This window comes from Oncorhynchus tshawytscha, unplaced genomic scaffold (genome assembly GCF_018296145.1).
Source record: "Oncorhynchus tshawytscha isolate Ot180627B unplaced genomic scaffold, Otsh_v2.0 Un_contig_65_pilon_pilon, whole genome shotgun sequence".
NCBI classification, from domain to species: Eukaryota; Metazoa; Chordata; class Actinopteri; order Salmoniformes; family Salmonidae; genus Oncorhynchus; species Oncorhynchus tshawytscha.
This window is the reverse complement of record NW_024609760.1, coordinates 20,001-40,000: the sequence shown is the minus strand read 5'-3', so window position 1 is coordinate 40,000 and position 20,000 is coordinate 20,001. Positions and strand designations below refer to the sequence as shown.

At 41.9% G+C, this 20,000-nt stretch overlaps 1 protein-coding gene across 1 annotated transcript in view; it reads left to right on the top strand.

Moving 5' to 3' along the window:
- LOC121845768 (protein diaphanous homolog 3-like) overlaps positions 1-20,000 on the top strand; it is a 243,787-nt gene that overhangs the window by 220,851 nt on the left and 2,936 nt on the right. The window contains exons 10-13 of the mRNA XM_042317656.1: positions 2,506-2,616; positions 6,043-6,087; positions 6,230-6,303; positions 16,556-16,672. Coding sequence (XP_042173590.1) covers positions 2,506-2,616; positions 6,043-6,087; positions 6,230-6,303; positions 16,556-16,672 — 347 coding nt within the window. The remainder of the gene's footprint in view (positions 1-2,505; positions 2,617-6,042; positions 6,088-6,229; positions 6,304-16,555; positions 16,673-20,000) is intronic.

The window sequence follows — 20,000 nt, the reverse complement described above, 5'->3', positions numbered from 1 at the left end:
TGGATGAGTCCCATCTCACAGATATGTAGGGTGGATGAGTCCCATCTAACAGATATGTAGGGTGGATGAGTCCCATCTAACAGATATGTAGGGTGGATGAGTCCCATCTCACAGATATGTAGGGTGGATGAGTCCCATCTCACAGATATGTAGGGTGGATGAGTCCCATCTCACAGATATGTAGGGTGGATGAGTCCCATGTAGGGTGGATGAGTCCCATCTAACAGATATGTAGGGTGGATGAGTCCCATCTCACAGATATGTAGGGTGGATGAGTCCCATGTAGGGTGGATGAGTCCCATCTAACAGATATGTAGGGTGGATGAGTCCCATCTAACAGATATGTAGGGTGGATGAGTCCCATCTAACAGATATGTAGGGTGGATGAGTCCCATGTAACAGATATGTAGGGTGGATGAGTCCCATCTAACAGATATGTATATTAAGTAACACTGAAATTAATATTTCGTTTTATTTATTTGTCTTAATTTCTTCACAGTCCGTTTGTCTTTTTCACCAAAACCAAATGATTTGATGAAACCATGAAACTGAAATGCAGTCCATATTTCATATCCCACAAGGAGACTGAGATGAGGAGTGTTTACCCCCCAAATGTTTAATTCATCCTGTCTAACCCCTGTCTGTTCTCTACTTAGTCCCATCTAATCCCTGTCTGTTCTCTACTTAGTCCCATCTAATCCCTGTCTGTTCTCTACTTAGTCCCATCTAATCCCTGTCTGTTCTCTACTTAGTCCCATCTAATCCCTGTCTGTTCTCTACTTAGTCCCATCTAATCCCTGTCTGTTCTCTACTTAGTCCCATCTAATCCCTGTCTGTTCTCTACTTAGTCCCATCTGTTCTCTACTTAGTCCCATCTAATCCCTGTCTGTTCTCTACTTAGTCCCATCTAATCCCTGTCTGTTCTCTACTTAGTCCCATCTAATCCCTGTCTGTTCTCTACTTAGTCCCATCTAATCCCTGTCTGTTCTCTACTTAGTCCCATCTAATCCCTGTCTGTTCTCTACTTAGTCCCATCTAATCCCTGTCTGTTCTCTACTTAGTCCCATCTAATCCCTGTCTGTTCTCTACTTAGTCCCATCTAATCCCTGTCTGTTCTCTACTTAGTCCCATCTAATCCCTGTCTGTTCTCTACTTAGTCCCATCTAATCCCTGTCTGTTCTCTACTTAGTCCCATCTAATCCCTGTCTGTTCTCTACTTAGTCCCATCTAATCCCTGTCTGTTCTCTACTTAGTCCCATCTGTTCTCTACTTAGTCCCATCTAATCCCAAGGTGTGTCTCTGTTCCCTCTGTGTAAATGACTCCCCTGTGATATATTAGACAGTGGATCCATCCTTCCCTGAGTGAAAACACAATCACTATTGATGTCGCTGTATGATGCCAGTCGCTCGTCAAATAAGTGCCCTTCTCTGACTGCGGTGCTGCAATGACTGTTTTACCACGACGACAATCAACTAGAGACCACTCTGTCTCCATCCTCTCATCATGCACACACGCTCACACACACACACACACACACACACACACACACACACACACACACACACTCTCTCTCTCTCTCTCTCTCTCTCTCTCTCTCTCTCTCTCTCTCTCTCTCTCTCTCTCTCTCTCTCTCTCTCTCTCTCTCTCTCTCTCTCTCTCTGTCTCTCTCTCTCTGTCTCTCTCTCTCTCTCTCTGTCTCTCTCTCTCTCTGCCTGTGTCTCTCTGTCTCTCTCTCTCTCTCTGCCTATCTCTGCTCTCTATGTCTCTCTCTCTCTCTCTCTCTGTCTCTCTCTCTCTCTCTCTCTGCCTGTGTCTCTGTCTCTCTCTCTCCCCCCTTCACCTCACCACGTCCTTATTTCATACTTCACACACCAATGCATCAGTGGTAGAGGATCAATAATTGATTGTAATGTGTTTTCCTGACCAGTGGACTGGATCCTGTCTGTCCAGGTTTCCTCATGATAACCCATCTCACATGGGAGAGGAAGAGGGGACGCAACGTCTTCCAACAGACTGAGCTCTGCCCTCAAAATGACTGTCACACACACACACGTCTTTGTGCAGGCAGGGAGGTTGTGTGTGCTGTTGTGAACTCAGAGTTTGTGACGACAGTAAAATAGAGATGTGTTAGTTCTGGTGTCCTGGTTTCCTTTAGGAGAGAACTCACTCCATTCACCCAACATGACTTCTGCTGGACACACACACACACACACACACACACACACACACACACACACACACACACAATGTCTCCCTCCCTCACTGACCCCCCCCTCCCTCCCATTTCTCCCTCCCTCCCCCTCCCTCCCATCTCTCCCTCCCTCACCCACTCTCCCTCCCTCACTGACCCCCTCCCTCCCATCTCCCTCCCTCACCCACTTCCCTCCCTCCCTCACCCACCCTCCCTGCATGCAGCTCATCAATGCAGCCCCCTCCCCTCCCCTGTCCCCCTCCTTCCCTCCCTCCATCTCCCAGTCTGAATGTTATCTCTGTGTTTATTCTAGGTGGCCTGCATGCAGCTCATCAATGCTCTGGTGACGTCTCCAGACGAGCTGGACTTCAGGCTTCACATCAGGAATGAGTTCATTCGCTCCGGCCTCAGAGAGATTTTACCGGTAAGCTGAGCATCGTTGCCCGCTCGGCCCCAGCCGTATGACTGTAGGCTGAGCATCGTTGCCCGCCCGGCCCCGTCCGTATGACTGTAAGCTGAGCATCGTTGCCCGCCCGGCCCCGTCCGTATGACTGTAAGCTGAGCATCGTTGCCCGCCCGGCCCCAGCCGTATGACTGTAGGCCATGTACACATTCATATTTAAATTAGTTGTCCACTTGAGTGAAATATTGTTGAACGCTCGGAGAGGTCGCACGTCTCTGTTCGCCAGCCAGCCAATCGGGGAGCGGCGCTACGAGGCGGTTGGTTGTGTTGTCTGTCCCCGCCGGCTCTCTCTCTCTCTCTCCACCGCCGCCCTGAACATTTACCTTCTATCAACAACGCCAGAAGCAAGGAACACACACACACCAAAGACACACACACACAGACACACCACAATCACAAAACACACACACACAGACAACACAGCACACACACACACACAGACACACAGACACACACACACACACACAGACACACACACAGACACACACACACAGACACACACACAGACACACACACACACACACACAGACACACACACAGACACACAGACACACACACAGACACACACACACACACACACAGCACACACACACACACACACACAGGCAAACAAACAACGGCAGTGGCAGCAGCCATCAGCCACCGCAGCGCTGCCTGCATCCCAAACGGCTCCCTACATAGTTTACCACTTTATTCCACAGATCCTATGTGCCCTGGTTAAAACTAGTGCACTAAAATTAACAGGGTGCCATTTTGGGACTCATACCCTGCTGTCTGGTGTTTTAGGGGGTCTAGAGGAGGGTAATGTTCTGTCTGGTGTTTTAGGGGTCTAGAGGAGGGTAATGTTCTGTCTGGTGTTTTAGGGGTCTAGAGGAGGGTAATGTTCTGTCTGGTGTTTTAGGGGTCTAGAGGAGGGTAATGTTCTGTCTGTGGTTTTAGGGGTCTAGATGAGGGTAATGTTCTGTCTGGTGTTTTAGGGGGTCTAGAGGAGGGTAATGTTCTGTCTGGTGTTTTAGGGGGTCGAGAGGAGGGTAATGTTCTGTCTGGTGTTTTAGGGGGACTAGGGGAGGGTAATGTTCTGTCTGTGGTTTTAGGGGGTCTAGAGGAGGGTAATGAGCTGAAGAGGCTGTTTTACAATGGATATCTAATTACATTATTAATTTTGCCTCCTTCTGTCCTTCCTCCTCCTCCTTCTGTCCTTCCTCCTCCTCCTCCTGTCCTCCCTCCTCCTCCTCCTTCTGTCCTCCCTCCTCCTTCTGTCATTCCTCCTCCCCCTTCCTCCTTCTGTCCTTCCTCCTCATCCTTCTGTCCTTCCTCCTCCTTCCTCCTTCTGTCCTTCGTCCTCCTTCCTACTTCCTCCTTCTGTCCTTCCTCCTCCTCCTTCTGTCCTTCCTCCTCCTCCTCCTTCTGTCCTTCCTCCTCATCCTCCTCCTTCCTCCTTCTGTCCTTCCTCCTCCTCCTTCCTCTTTCTGTCCTTCCTCCTCCTCCTCCTTCTGTCCTACCTCCTTCCTCTTCCTCATCCTCCTTCTGTCCTACCTCCTTCCTCTTCCTCCTCCTCCTTCTGTCCTACCTCCTTCCTCTTCCTCCTCCTCCTTCTGTCCTTCCTCCTCCTCCTCCTTCTGTCCTTCCTCCTCCTCCTCCTCCTTCCTCCTTCTGTCCTTCCTCCTCCTCCTTCCTCTTTCTGTCCTTCCTCCTCCTCCTCCTTCTGTCCTACCTCCTTCCTCTTCCTCCTCCTCCTTCTGTCCTACCTCCTTCCTCTTCCTTCCTCCTCCTTCTGTCCTTCCTCTTCCTCCCCCTCCTTCTGTCTTCCTCCTTCTCCTCCTTCCTCCTTCTGTCCTTCCTCCTCCTCCTTCCTCCTTCTGTCCTTCCTCCTCCTCCTTCCTCCTTCTGTCCATCCTCATCCTTCTGTCCTTCCTCCTCCTCCTTCTCCTTCTGTCCTTCCTCCTTCTGTCCTTCCTCCTCCTCCTTCTGTCCTTCCTCCTTCTGTTCTTCCTCCTCGTCCTTCTGTTCTTCCTCCTTCTGTCCTTCCTCCTCCTCCTTCTGTCCTTCCTCCTTCTGTCCTTCCTCCTTCTGTCCTTCCTCCTCCTCCTTCTGTCCTTCCTCCTTCTGTTCTTCCTCCTCGTCCTTCTGTCCTTCCTCCTTCTGTCCTTCCTCCTCCTCCTTCTGTCCTTCCTCCTTCTGTCCTTCCTCCTCCTCCTTCTGTCCTTCCTCCTTCTGTCCTTCCTCCTCCTCCTTCTGTCCTTCCTCCTTCTGTCCTTCCTCTCTCTCCTCATCTCTCCTATTCTCTCTCCTCTCTTTCTTCCTCTCCTCTCTCTTCCTGTCCTCCTCATCTCTCCTATTCTCTCTCCTCTCTCTTCCTGTCCTCCTCATCTCTCCTATTCTCTCTCCTCTCTTTCTGTCCTCATCTCTCCTATTCTCTCTCCTCCTCATCTCTCCTATTCTCTCTCCTCTCTCTTCCTGTCCTCCTGCTCCTTCTTCCTCATCTCTTTTCCTCCCCCTCTCTCAATCTGACTTTTCCATCCCTCCCTCTCTCTCTTCCCCTTCTGCCCCCCCTCCTCCTCCTCTCTATTCCTCACCTCATCCCTCCCTCTCTCTCTTCCCCTTCTGCCCCCCTCCTCCTCCTCTCTATTCCTCCTCATCCATCCCTCCCTCTCTCTTTCCCCTTCTGCCCCCATTCAGCTCCTCCTCCTCTCTATTCCTCACCTCATCCCTCCCTCTCTCTCTTCCCCTTCTGCCCCCTCCTCCTCCTCTCTATTCCTCACCTCATCCCTCCCTCTCTCTCTTCCCCTTCTGCCCCCCCTCCTCCCCTCTCTATTCCTCACCTCATCCCTCCCTCTCTCTCTTCCCCTTCTGCCCCCTCTCCTCCTCTCTATTCCTCACCTCATCCCTCCCCCTCTCTTCCCCTTCTGCCCCCCTCCTCCTCCTCTCTATTCCTCACCTCATCCCTCCTCTCTCTTCCCCTTCTGCCCCCCCCTCCTCCTCTCTGTTCCTCACCTCATCCCTCCCTCCTCTCTTCCCCTTCTGCCCCCTCTCCTCCTCTCTCTCTTCCCCTTCTGCCCCCTCCTCCTCCTCTCTGTTCCTCACCTCATCCCTCCTCTCTCTTCCCCTTCTGCCCCCCTCCTCCTCCTCTCTATTCCTCACCTCATCCCTCCCTCTCTCTTCCCCTTCTGCCCCCTCCTCCTCCTCTCTATTCCTCACCTCATCCCTCCTCTCTCTTCCCCTTCTGCCCCCCCCTCCTCTCTCTCTTTCCCCTTCTGCCCCCCTCCTCCTCCTCTCTCTCTTCCCCTTCTGCCCCCTCCTCCTCTCTCTCTTCCCCTTCTGCCCCCTCCTCCTCCTCTCTATTCCTCACCTCATCCCTCCCTCTCTCTTCCTCTCTCTTTCCTGCAGCATCTGACAACGATCAGGAACGATGCCCTGGACATTCAGCTCAAGGTGAATGAATTGAATGTTATTGTTAAACCAATATCTACAGACAGAAAGTAACAGTTGAAGACGTGGATGTAGAGACGGGGTTTAAAAGCCGTCTCGTATTCGATGTGCGTTTCTATGTATCTACGTGTCTGTTTCCCAATAGGTGTTTGAGGAGCACAGGGAAGAGGATCTGATGGAGCTCAGTCACCGGCTGGAGGACATCAAGAGTGAACTGGAATATCCTCATCTACTGTACACACACACACACACAGACGCACGCACAGACGCGCACAGACGCCACACAGACACGCGACAGACGCACGCACAGACACGCGCACAGACACGCGCACAGACACGCGCACAGACACGCGCACAGACACGCGCACAGACAGACACGCGCACACACGCACACGCACGCACACACGCACACACACACGCACGCACACACGCACGCACACACACACGCACGCACACAGACACACACACACAGACACACAGACACACACACAGACACACAGACACACACACACAGACACACAGACACACACACACAGACACACACACACAGACACACAGACACACACACACACACACACACACACAGTCTTTAACATACTGCACTGTGTTGTTGATCCCACGTGCCTCTCCTCCTTCAGTCTCTCATCCATTATACATTCAGGTACTAGAGCTGATACTGTTCACCCTCTTATGGAAGGTACTCTGACATTAATACAGGGCCAAGAGAGAGTACTAATACAATATAGAGATAGTACCTACCCCTCATACAATAGAGATAGTACCTACCCTCATACAATAGAGATAGTACCTACCCCTCATACAGTAGAGATAGTACCTACCCTCATACAATAGAGATAGTACCTACCCCTCATACAGTGAGATAGTACCTACCCCTCATACAATAGAGATAGTACCTACCCCTCATACAATATAGATGGTACCTACCCCTCATACAATATAGATAGTACCTACCCCTCATACAGTAGAGATAGTACCTGCCCCTCATACAGTAGAGATGTACCTGCCCCCTCATACAATAGAGAGAGTACCTACCCCTCATACAATGAGAGAGTACCTACCCTCATACAATAGAGATAGTACCTGCCCCTCATACAGTAGAGATAGTACCTGCCCCTCATACAGTGAGATAGTACCTACCCTCATACAGTAGAGATAGTACCTACCCCTCATACAATAGATAGTACCTACCCCTCATACAATAGAGATAGTACCTGCCCCTCATACAATAGAGAGTACCTACCCCTCATACAGTAGAGAGTACCTACCCTCATACAATAGAGATAGTACCTACCCCTCATACAATAGAGATAGTACCTACCCCTCATACAATAGAGAGTACCTACCCCTCATACAATAGAGATAGTACTAATACAATAGAGAGAGTACTAATACAATAGAGAGTACCTACCCCTCATACAATAGCTGTTCTCCTCGTTCATCTCTATAATACCATATCTCTATAGTCTCTACAATACCATATCTCTATAGTCTCTACAATACCATATCTCTATAGTCTCTACAATACCATATCTCTATAGTCTCTACAATACCATATCTATAGTCTCTACAATACCATATCTCTATAGTCTCTACAATACCATATCTCTATAGTCTCCAATACCAATACCATATCTCTACAATACCATATCTCTATAATCTCTACAATACCATACATCTATAGTCTCTACAATACCAAATCTCTATAGTCTCTACAATACCAAATCTCTATAGTCTCTACAATACCATATCTCTACAATACTAAATCTCTAGTCTCTCTACAATACCATATCTCTATAGTCCCTATAATATAGTCTCTACATATCTCTATAGTCTCTACAATATATCCATATCTCTACAATACCATATCTCTATAGTCTCTACAATACCATATCTCTACAATACCATATCTCTATATCTCTACAATACCACATCTCTATAGTCTCTACAATACCATATCTCTACAATACCATATCTCTATAGTCTCTACAATACCAAATCTCTATAGTCTCTACAATACCATATCTCTATAGTCTCTACAATACCATATCTCTATAGTCTCTACAATACCATATCTCTATAGTCTCTACAATACCATATCTCTATAGTCTCTACAATACCATATCTCTATAATCTCTACAATACCAAATCTCTACAATACCATATCTCTACAATACCATATCTCTACAATACCATATCTCTATAATCTCTACAATACCATATCTCTATAGTCTCTACAATACCATATCTCTATAATCTCTACAATACCATATCTCTATAGTCTCTACAATACCATATCTCTATAGTCTCTACAATACCATATCTCTATAGTCTCTACAATACAATCTCTATAGTCTCTATATCTCTATAGTCTCTACAATACCATATCTCTATACTCTCTATAGTCTCTACAATACCATATCTCTACAATACTCTACAATACCATATCTCTATAGTCTCTAGTCTCTCTACAATACCATATCTCTATAGTCTCTACAATACCACATCTCTATAGTCTCTACAATACCATATCTCTATACCATCTCTATAGTCTCTACAATACCACTCTATCTCTATAGTCAAATACCATATCTCTATAGTCTCTACAATACCATATCTCTATAGTCTCTACAATACCATATCTCTATAGTCAATACCATATCTCTATAGTCTCTACAATACCAATACCATATCTCTACAATACCATATCTCTATAGTCTCTACAATACCATATCTCTACAATACCATATCTCTATAGTCTCTACAATACCATATCTAGTCTCTACAATACCATATCTCTATAGTCTCTACAATACTACCATATCTCTAAATACCATATCTCTATAGTCTCTACAATACCATATCTCTACAATACCATATCTCTATAGTCTCTACAATACCATATCTCTACAATACCATATCTCTATAGTCTCTACAATACCATATCTCTATCTCTATAGTCTCTACAATACCATATACTCTCTATAGTCTCTACAATACCATATCTCTATAGTCTCTACAATACCATATCTCTATAGTCTCTACAATACCATATCTCTATATACCATATCATATCTCTACAATACCATATCTCTATAGTCTCTACAATACCATAGTCTCTACAATACCATATCTCTACAATACCATATCTCTATAGTCTCTACAATACCACTCTATATAGTCTCTACAATACCATATCTCTATAGTCTCTACAATACCATATCTCTATAGTCTCTAAATACCATATCTCTATAGTCTCTACAATACCAAATCTCTATAGTCTCTACAATACCATATCTCTATAGTCTCTACAATATCTCTATAGTCTCTACAATACCATATCTCTACAATACCATATCTCTACAATACCATATCTCTATAGTCTCTACAATACCATATCTCTATATAGTCTCTACAATACCATATCTCTATAGTCTCTACAATACCATATCTCTATAGTCTCTACAATACCATATCTCTATAGTCTCTACAATACCATATCTCTACAATACCATAGTCTCTACAATATATCTCTATAGTCTCTACAATATATCTCTATAGTCTCTACAATACCATATCTCTAATAGTCTCAATACAATACCAATCTCTATAGTCTCTACAATACCATATCTATAGTCTCTACAATACCATATCTCTATAGTCTCTACAATACCTATAGTCTCTACAATACTCTATAGTCTCTAAATACCATCTCTATAGTCTCTACAATACCATATCTCTACAATACCATATCTCTATAGTCTCTACAATACCATATCTCTACAATACCATATCTCTATAGTCTCTACAATACCATATCTCTACAATAGTCTCTACAATACCATATCTCTACAATACCATAGTCTCTACAATACCATATCTCTATAGTCTCTAAATACCATATCTCTACCATATCTCTATAGTCTCTACAATACTCTATAATCTATCTCTACAATACCATATCTCTATAGTCTCTACAATACCAAATCTCTATAGTCTCTACAATACCATATCTCTATAGTCTCTATAATCTCTCTATAGTCTCTACAATACCTCTATATCTCTCTATAGTCTCTACAATACCATATCTCTATAGTCTCTACAATACCATATCTCTATAGTCTCTACAATACCATATCTCTATAGTCTCTACAATACCATATCTCTATAGTCTCTAAATACCATATCTCTACAATACCATATCTCTATAGTCTCTACAATACCATATCTCTATAGTCTCTACAATACCATATCTCTATAGTCTCTACAATACCATATCTCTATAGTCTCTACAATACCATATCTCTATAGTCTCTACAATACCATATCTCTATAGTCTCTACCATATCTCTATACTCTACATATCTCTACAATACCATATCTCTATAGTCTCTACAATACCATATCTCTACAATACCATATCTCTATAGTCTCTACAATACCATATCTCTACAATAGTCTCTACAATACCATATCTCTATAGTCTCTACAATACCATATCTCTATAGTCTCTACAATACCATATCTCTATACCATATCTCTATAGTCTCTACAATACCATATCTCTACCAATATCTCTATAGTCTCTACAATACCATATCTCTATAGTCTCTACAATACCATATCTCTATCTCTACAATACCATATCTCTATAGTCAATACCATATCTCTATAGTCTCTACAATACCATATCTCTATAGTCTCTACTAATACCATATCTCTATAGTCTCTACATATACTCTATATCTCTATAGTCTCTACAATACCATATCTCTATAGTCTCTACAATACCATATCTCTACACATACCATATCTCTATACAATACCATATCTCTATAGTCCTACAATCTCTATATCTCTACAATACCATATCTCTATAGTCTCTACAATACCATATCTCTATAGTCTCTACAATACCATATCTCTATAGTCTCTACAATACCATATCTCTATAGTCTCTACAATACAATATAGTCTCTAAATACTCTATAGTCTCTACAATACCTATAGTCTCTATACTCTATAGTCTCTACAATACCATATAGTCTCTCTATATCTCTACACAATACCATATCTCTACAATACCATATCTCTACAATACCATATCTCTATAGTCTCTACAATACCATATCTCTACAATACCATATCTCTATAGTCTCTACAATACCTATAGTCTCTACAATACCATATCTCTATAGTCTCTACAATACCATATCTCTATAGTCTCTATATCTCTATAGTCTCTACAATACCATATCTCTATAGTCTCTACAATACCATATCTCTATAGTCTCTACAATACCATATCTCTATAGTCTCTACAATACCATATCTCTATAGTCTCTACAATACCATATCTCTATAGTCTACAATACCATATCTCTATAGTCTCTACAATATATATCTCTATAGTCTCTACAATACCATATCTCTATAGTCTCTACAATACCATATCTCTACAATACCATATCTCTATAGTCTCTACAATACCATATCTCTATAGTCTCTACAATACCATATCTCTATAGTCTCTACAATACCATATCTCTATAGTCTCTACAATACCATATCTCTATAGTCTCTACAATACCATATCTCTATAGTCTCTACAATACCAAATCTCTATAGTCTCTACAATACCATATCTCTACAATACCATATCTCTACAATATATCTCTACAATACCATATCTCTATAGTCTCTACAATACCATATCTCTACAATACCATATCTCTATAGTCTCTACAATACCATCTCTATAGTCTCTACAATACCAATCTCTATAGTCTCTACAATACCATATCTCTATAGTCTCTACAATCTCTACTCTACAATACCATATCTCTATAGTCTCTACAATACCATATCTCTATAGTCTCTACAATACCATATCTCTATAGTCTCTACAATACCATATCTCTATAGTCTCTACAATACCATATCTCTACAATACCATATCTCTATAGTCTCTACAATACCATATCTCTACAATACCATATCTCTATAGTCTCTACAATACCATATCTCTACAATACCATATCTCTATAGTCTCTACAATACCATATCTCTATAGTCTCTACAATACCATATCTCTATAGTCTCTACAATACCATATCTCTATAATCTCTACAATACCATATCTCTACAATACCATATCTCTATAGTCTCTACAATACCATCTCTATAGTCTCTACAATACCATATCTCTCTACATACCATCTACAAATACCATATCTCTATAGTCTCTACAATACCATATCTCTATAGTCTCTACAATACCATATCTCTATAGTCTCTACAATACCATATCTCTATAGTCTCTACAATACCATATCTCTACAATACCATATCTCTATAGTCTCTACAATACCATATCTCTATAGTCTCTACAAATACCATATCTCTATAGTCTACAATACCATATCTCTACAATACCATATCTCTATAGTCTCTACAATACCACAATACCATATCTCTACAATACCATATCTCTATAGTCTCTACAATACCTCTATACTACCATATATAGTCTCTACAATACCATATCTCTATAGTCTCTACAATATCTCTATAGTCTCTACAATACCATATAGTCTCTACAATACCATATCTCTATAGTCTCTACAATACCATATCTCTATAGTCTCTACAATACCATATAGTCTCTACAATACCATATCTCTACAATACCATATCTCTACAATACCATATCTCTATAGTCTCTACAATACCATATCTCTATAGTCTCTACAATACCATATCTCTATAGTCTCTACAATACCATATCTCTATAGTCTCTACAATACCTATAGTCTCTACCATATCTCTACAATACCAATCTCTATAGTCTCTACAATACCATATCTCTATAGTCTCTACAATACCATATCTCTATAGTCTCTACAATACCATATCTCTATACAATACTATCTCTACAATACCATATCTCTATAGTCTCTACAATACCATATCTCTACAATACCATATCTCTATAGTCTCTACAATACCATATAGTCTCTACAATACCATATCTCTATAATCTCTACAATACCATATCTCTATAGTCTCTACAATACCATATCTCTACAATCTATCTATAGTCTCTACAATACCATATCTCTATAGTCTCTACAATACCATATCTCTACAATACCATATCTCTATAGTCTCTACAATACCATATCTCTATAGTCTCTACAATACCAATAGTCTCTACAATACCATATCTCTATAGTCTCTACAATACCATATCTCTATAGTCTCTCTACAATACAATACCATATCTCTACAATACCATATCTCTATAGTCTCTACAATACCATATCTCTATAATCTCATAATCTCTATAGTCTCTACAATACCAAATCTCTATAGTCTCTACAATACCATATCTCTATAGTCTCTAATACCATATCTCTATAGTCTCTACAATACCATATCTACAATACCATATCTCTATAGTCTCTACAATACCATATCTCTATAGTCTCTACAATACCATATCTCTATAGTCTCTACAATACCATATCTCTATCTCTACAATACCATATCTCTACAATACCATATCTCTATAGTCTCTACAATACCATATCTCTACAATACCATATCTCTATAGTCTCTACAATACCAATCTCTATAGTCTCTACAATACCATATCTCTATAGTCTCTACAATACCATATCTACAATATAGTCTCTACAATACCATATAGTCTCTACAATACCATATCTCTATAGTCTCTACAATACCATATCTCTATAGTCTCTACAATACCATATCTCTATAGTCTCTACAATACCATATCTCTATCTCTACAATACCATATCTCTACAATACCATATCTCTATAGTCTCTACAATACCATATCTCTACAATACCATATCTCTATAGTCTCTACAATACCATATCTCTATAGTCTCTACAATACCATATCTCTATAGTCTCTACAATACCATATCTCTATAGTCTCTACAATACCATATCTCTATAGTCTCTACAATACCATATCTCTATAGTCTCTAAACCATATCTCTATAGTCTCTATCTCTATAGTCTCTACAATACCATATCTCTATAGTCTCTACAATACCATATCTCTATAGTCTCTACAATACCACCTATATCTCTACAATACCATATCTCTATAGTCTCTACAATACCATATCTCAATACCATATCTCTATAGTCTCTACAATACCATATCTCTACAATACCATATCTCTATAGTCTCTACAATACCATATCTCTATAATACCATATCTCTATAGTCTCTACAATACTCTATAGTCTCTACAATACCATATCTCTATAGTCTCTACAATACCATATCTCTATAGTCTCTACAATACCATATCTCTACAATACCATATCTCTATAGTCTCTACAATACCATATCTCTATATCTCTACAATACCATATCTCTATAGTCTCTACAATACCATATCTCTATAGTCTCTACAATACCATATCTCTATAGTCTCATATCAATAGTCTCTACAATACCATATCTCTATAGTCTCTACAATACCATATCTCTACAATACCATATAGTCTCTACAATACCATATCTCTATAGTCTCTACAATATCTCTATATCTCTACAACCATATCTCTATAGTCTCTACAATACCATATCTCTATAGTCTCTACAATACCATATCTCTATAGTCTCTACAATACCATATCTCTATAGTCTCTACAATACCATATCTCTATAGTCTCTACAATACCATATCTCTATAGTCTCTACAATACCATATCTCTATAGTCTCTACAATACCATATCTCTATAGTCTCTACAATACCATATCTCTATAGTCTCTACAATACCATATCTCTATAGTCTCTACAATACCATATCTCTATAGTCTCTACAATACCATATCTCTATAGTCTCTACAATACCATATCTCTATAGTCTCTACAATACCTCTATATCTCTACAATACCATATCTCTATAGTCTCTACAATACCATATCTCTATAGTCTCTACAATACCATATCTCTATAGTCTCTACAATACCATATCTCTATAGTCTCTACAATACCATATCTCTATATCTCTACAATACCATATCTCTATAGTCTCTACAATACCACATCTCTATATCTCTACAATACCATATCTCTATAGTCTCTACAATACCATATCTCTATAGTCTCTACAATACCATATCTCTATAGTCTCTACAATACCATATATCTACAATACCATATCTCTATAGTCTCTAATACCATATCTCTACAATACCATATCTCTATAGTCTCTACAATACCATATCTCTATAGTCTCTACAATACCATATCTCTATAGTCTCTACAATACCATATCTCTATAGTCTACAATACCATATCTCTATAGTCTCTACAATACCATAGTCTCTACAATACCATATCTCTACAATACCATATCTCTATAGTCTCTACAATACCATATCTCTACAATACCATATCTCTATAGTCTCTACAATACCATATCTCTATAATCTCTACAATAACATATCTCTATAATCTCTACAATACCATATCTCTACAATACCATATCTCTATAGTCTCTACAATACCATATCTCTATAGTCTCTACAATACCATATCTCTATAATCTCTACAATACCAAATCTCTACAATACCATATCTCTACAATACCATATCTCTACAATACCATATCTCTATAGTCTCTACAATACCATATCTCTATAATCTCTACAATACCATATCTCTATAGTCTCTACAATACCATATCTCTATAATCTCTACAATACCATATCTCTACAATACCATATCTCTATAATCTCTACAATACCATATCTCTATAATCTCTACAATACCATATCTCTACAATACCATATCTCTATAATCTCTACAATACCATATCTCTATAATCTCTACAATACCATATCTCTATAATCTCTACAATACCATATCTCTATAATCTCTACAATACCATATCTCTATAATCTCTACAATACCATCTCTATAATCTCTACAATACCATATCTCTATAATACCATATCTCTATAATAATCTCTACAATACCATATCTCTATAATCTCTACAATACCATATCTCTATAATCTCTACAATACCATATCTCTACAATACCATATCTCTATAGTCTCTACAATACCATATCTCTATAATCTCTACAATACCATATCTCTATAATCTCTACAATACCATATCTCTATAATCTCTACAATACCATATCTCTATAGTCTCTACAATACCATATCTCTATAGTCTCTACAATACCATATCTCTATAGTCTCTACAATACCATATCTCTATAGTCTCTACAATACCATATCTCTACAATACCATATCTATGTCCTCCTGTTTTCAGCCCACTCATGTAAATTCTGAATTAATTGAATGAATTCCCCAATGTAATTCCTTTAGTTTTATTATAATGTATAATTACTGATGCGGAGGAGTCCTTAACCCTGTCTGTACTGATGTGGGAGATGTGTTCAACGTGGTTCAGAGTATGGTGAAGGACACCGGAGCAGAGGTCTACTTCCTCTCCATCCTACAACACCTAATGCTCATCCGGAACGACTACTTTGTCCGGTAAGATCTCTCCGCCTCTATCCGCACACACCTACATCCTCCTCCTCCTCTTCCTCCTCCTCCTCCCTCCGCACACACCTACATCATCCTCCTCCTCCGCACACACCTACATCCTCCTCCTCTCCGCACACACCTACATCCTCCTCCTCCTCCGCACACACCTACATCCTGCTCCTCTTCCTCATCCTCCTCCTCCGCACACACCTACATCCTCCTCCTCCTCTTCATCCTCCTCCTCTTCCTCCTCCCTCCTCCTCCTCTCCTTCTGCTTCTTCAGAAACTACTGTCTCGTCTGGTAACATGTTCCTTCATCCATGTAGATGTTCTGTAGATTATTACTGTCTGGTAAAATGTTCTGTAGATTATTACTGTCTGGTAAAATGTTCTGTAGATTATTACTGTCTGGTAAAGTGTTCTGTAGATTATTACTGTCTGGTAAAGTGTTCTGTAGATTATTACTGTCTGGTAAAGTGTTCTGTAGATTATTACTGTCTGGGAAGATGTTCTGTAGATTATTACTGTCTGGGAAGATGTTCTGTAGATTATTACTGTCTGGGAAGATGTTCTGTAGATTATTACTGTCTGGTAAAATGTTCTGTAGATTATTACTGTCTGGGAAGATGTTCTGTAGATTATTACTGTCTGGGAAGATGTTCTGTAGATTATTACTGTCTGGGAAGATGTAAGGTACAAAGTGCCCCATGCCCACATCAAGAGAGACATGGAGAGGAAGGAGTGAGAGAGGAGAGAGACAGAGACATGGAGAGGAAGGAGTGAGAGAGGAGAGAGAGAGAGACAGAGAGACATGGAGAGGAAGGAGTGAGAGAGGAGAGAGAGACATGGAGAGGAAGGAGTGAGAGAGGAGAGAGAGAGACAGAGACATGGAGAGGAAGGAGTGAGAGAGGAGAGAGAGAGACAGAGAGACATGGAGAGGAAGGAGTGAGAGAGGAGAGAGAGAGAGACATGGAGAGGAAGGAGTGAGAGAGGAGAGAGAGAGACAGAGACATGGAGAGGAAGGAGTGAGAGGGGAGAGAGACAGAGACATGGAGAGGAAGGAGTGAGAGAGGAGAGAGAGAGAGACAGAGAGACATGGAGAGGAAGGAGTGAGTGAGAGAGGAGAGAGAGAGACATGGAGAGGAAGGAGTGAGAGAGGAGAGAGAGAGACAGAGAGACATGGAGAGGAAGGAGTGAGAGAGGAGAGAGAGAGACATGGAGAGGTAGGAGTGAGAGAGGAGAGAAAGAGAGATAATAATCTACAACATGACATTGATAAATCTGAACCTCTTATGCATTTCATGAATGCATCATTCGAGTGATTCAGAGAGAGATGTTTCCAACTGAATCACGTTACAGGACTAGTAACAGACCCGGTCTCTCCCGCAGTGGAACGTTACAGGACTAGTAACAGACCCGGTCTCTCTCCTTAGAGGAACGTTACAGGACTAGTAACAGACCCGGTCTCTCTCCGCAGTGGGGACGTTACAGGACTAGTAACAGACCCGGTCTCTCTCCTTAGAGGAACGTTACAGGACTAGTAACAGACCCGGTCTCTCTCCTTAGAGGAACGTTACAGGACTAGTAACAGACCCGGTCTCTCTCCGCAGCAGGAACGTTACAGGACTAGTAACAGACCCGGTCTCTCTCCACAGTGGAACGTTACAGGACTAGTAACAGACCCGGTCTCTCTCCGCAGCAGGAACGTTACAGGACTAGTAACAGACCCGGTCTCTCTCCACAGTGGAACGTTACAGGACTAGTAACAGACCCGGTCTCTCCACAGTGGAACGTTACAGGACTAGTAACAGACCCGGTCTCTCTCCTCAGCAGGAACGTTACAGGACTAGTAACAGACCCGGTCTCTCTCCGCAGCAGGAACGTTACAGGACTAGTAACAGACCCGGTCTCTCTCCGCAGCGTTACAGGACTAGTAACAGACCCGGTCTCTCTCCTCAGCAGGAACGTTACAGGACTAGTAACAGACCCGGTCTCTCTCCTTAGAGGAACGTTACAGGACTAGTAACAGACCCGGTCTCTCTCCTTAGAGGAACGTTACAGGACTAGTAACAGACCCGGTCTCTCTCCTTAGAGGAACGTTACAGGACTAGTAACAGACCCGGTCTCTCTCCGCAGCAGGAACGTTACAGGACTAGTAACAGACCCGGTCTCTCTCCGCAGCGTTACAGGACTAGTAACAGACCCGGTCTCTCTCCGCAGTGGAACGTTACAGGACTAGTAACAGACCCGGTCTCTCTCCACAGTGGGACGTTACAGGACTAGTAACAGACCCGGTCTCTCTCCACAGTGGGACGTTACAGGACTAGTAACAGACCCGGTCTCTCTCCTCAGCAGGAACGTTACAGGACTAGTAACAGACCCGGTCTCTCTCCGCAGTGGAACGTTACAGGACTAGTAACAGACCCGGTCTCTCTCCGCAGTGGAACGTTACAGGACTAGTAACAGACCCGGTCTCTCTCCTCAGCAGGAACGTTACAGGACTAGTAACAGACCCGGTCTCTCTCCGCAGTGGAACGTTACAGGACTAGTAACAGACCCGGTCTCTCTCCGCAGTGGAACGTTACAGGACTAGTAACAGACCCGGTCTCTCTCCTCAGCAGGAACGTTACAGGACTAGTAACAGACCCGGTCTCTCTCCGCAGCAGGAACGTTACAGGACTAGTAACAGACCCGGTCTCTCTCCTCAGCAGGAACGTTACAGGACTAGTAACAGACCCGGTCTCTCTCCGCAGCAGGAACGTTACAGGACTAGAAACAGACCCGGTCTCTCTCCGCAGCGTTACAGGACTAGTAACAGACCCGGTCTCTCTCAAGCAGCGTTACAGGACTAGTAACAGACCCGGTCTCTCTCCGCAGCAGGAACGTTACAGGACTAGTAACAGACCCGGTCTCTCTCCGCAGCGTTACAGGACTAGTAACAGACCCGGTCTCTCTCCGCAGTGGAACGTTACAGGACTAGTAACAGACCGGTCTCTCTCCGCAGCAGGAACGTTACAGGACTAGTAACAGACCCGGTCTCTCTCCTTAGAGGAACGTTACAGGACTAGTAACAGACCCGGTCTCTCTCCGCAGTGGAACGTTACATGACTAGAAACAGACCCGGTCTCTCTCCGCAGCGGGAAGCGGAACGCGGAATGACGCCTAGAAAGACATTTTAATCGTCGTTTTTTAAAAAACATTTTTTATTAAATTGCAATATAATACATTCCATATTCTTCAGATTAGAAAGTCATGTTTTGATCGGGTTTAACCAGTATCCAGCTGTGAGAGACTCTCATAAACAGCTCTTTAAAAAGGAGAGAGAGAGATATTG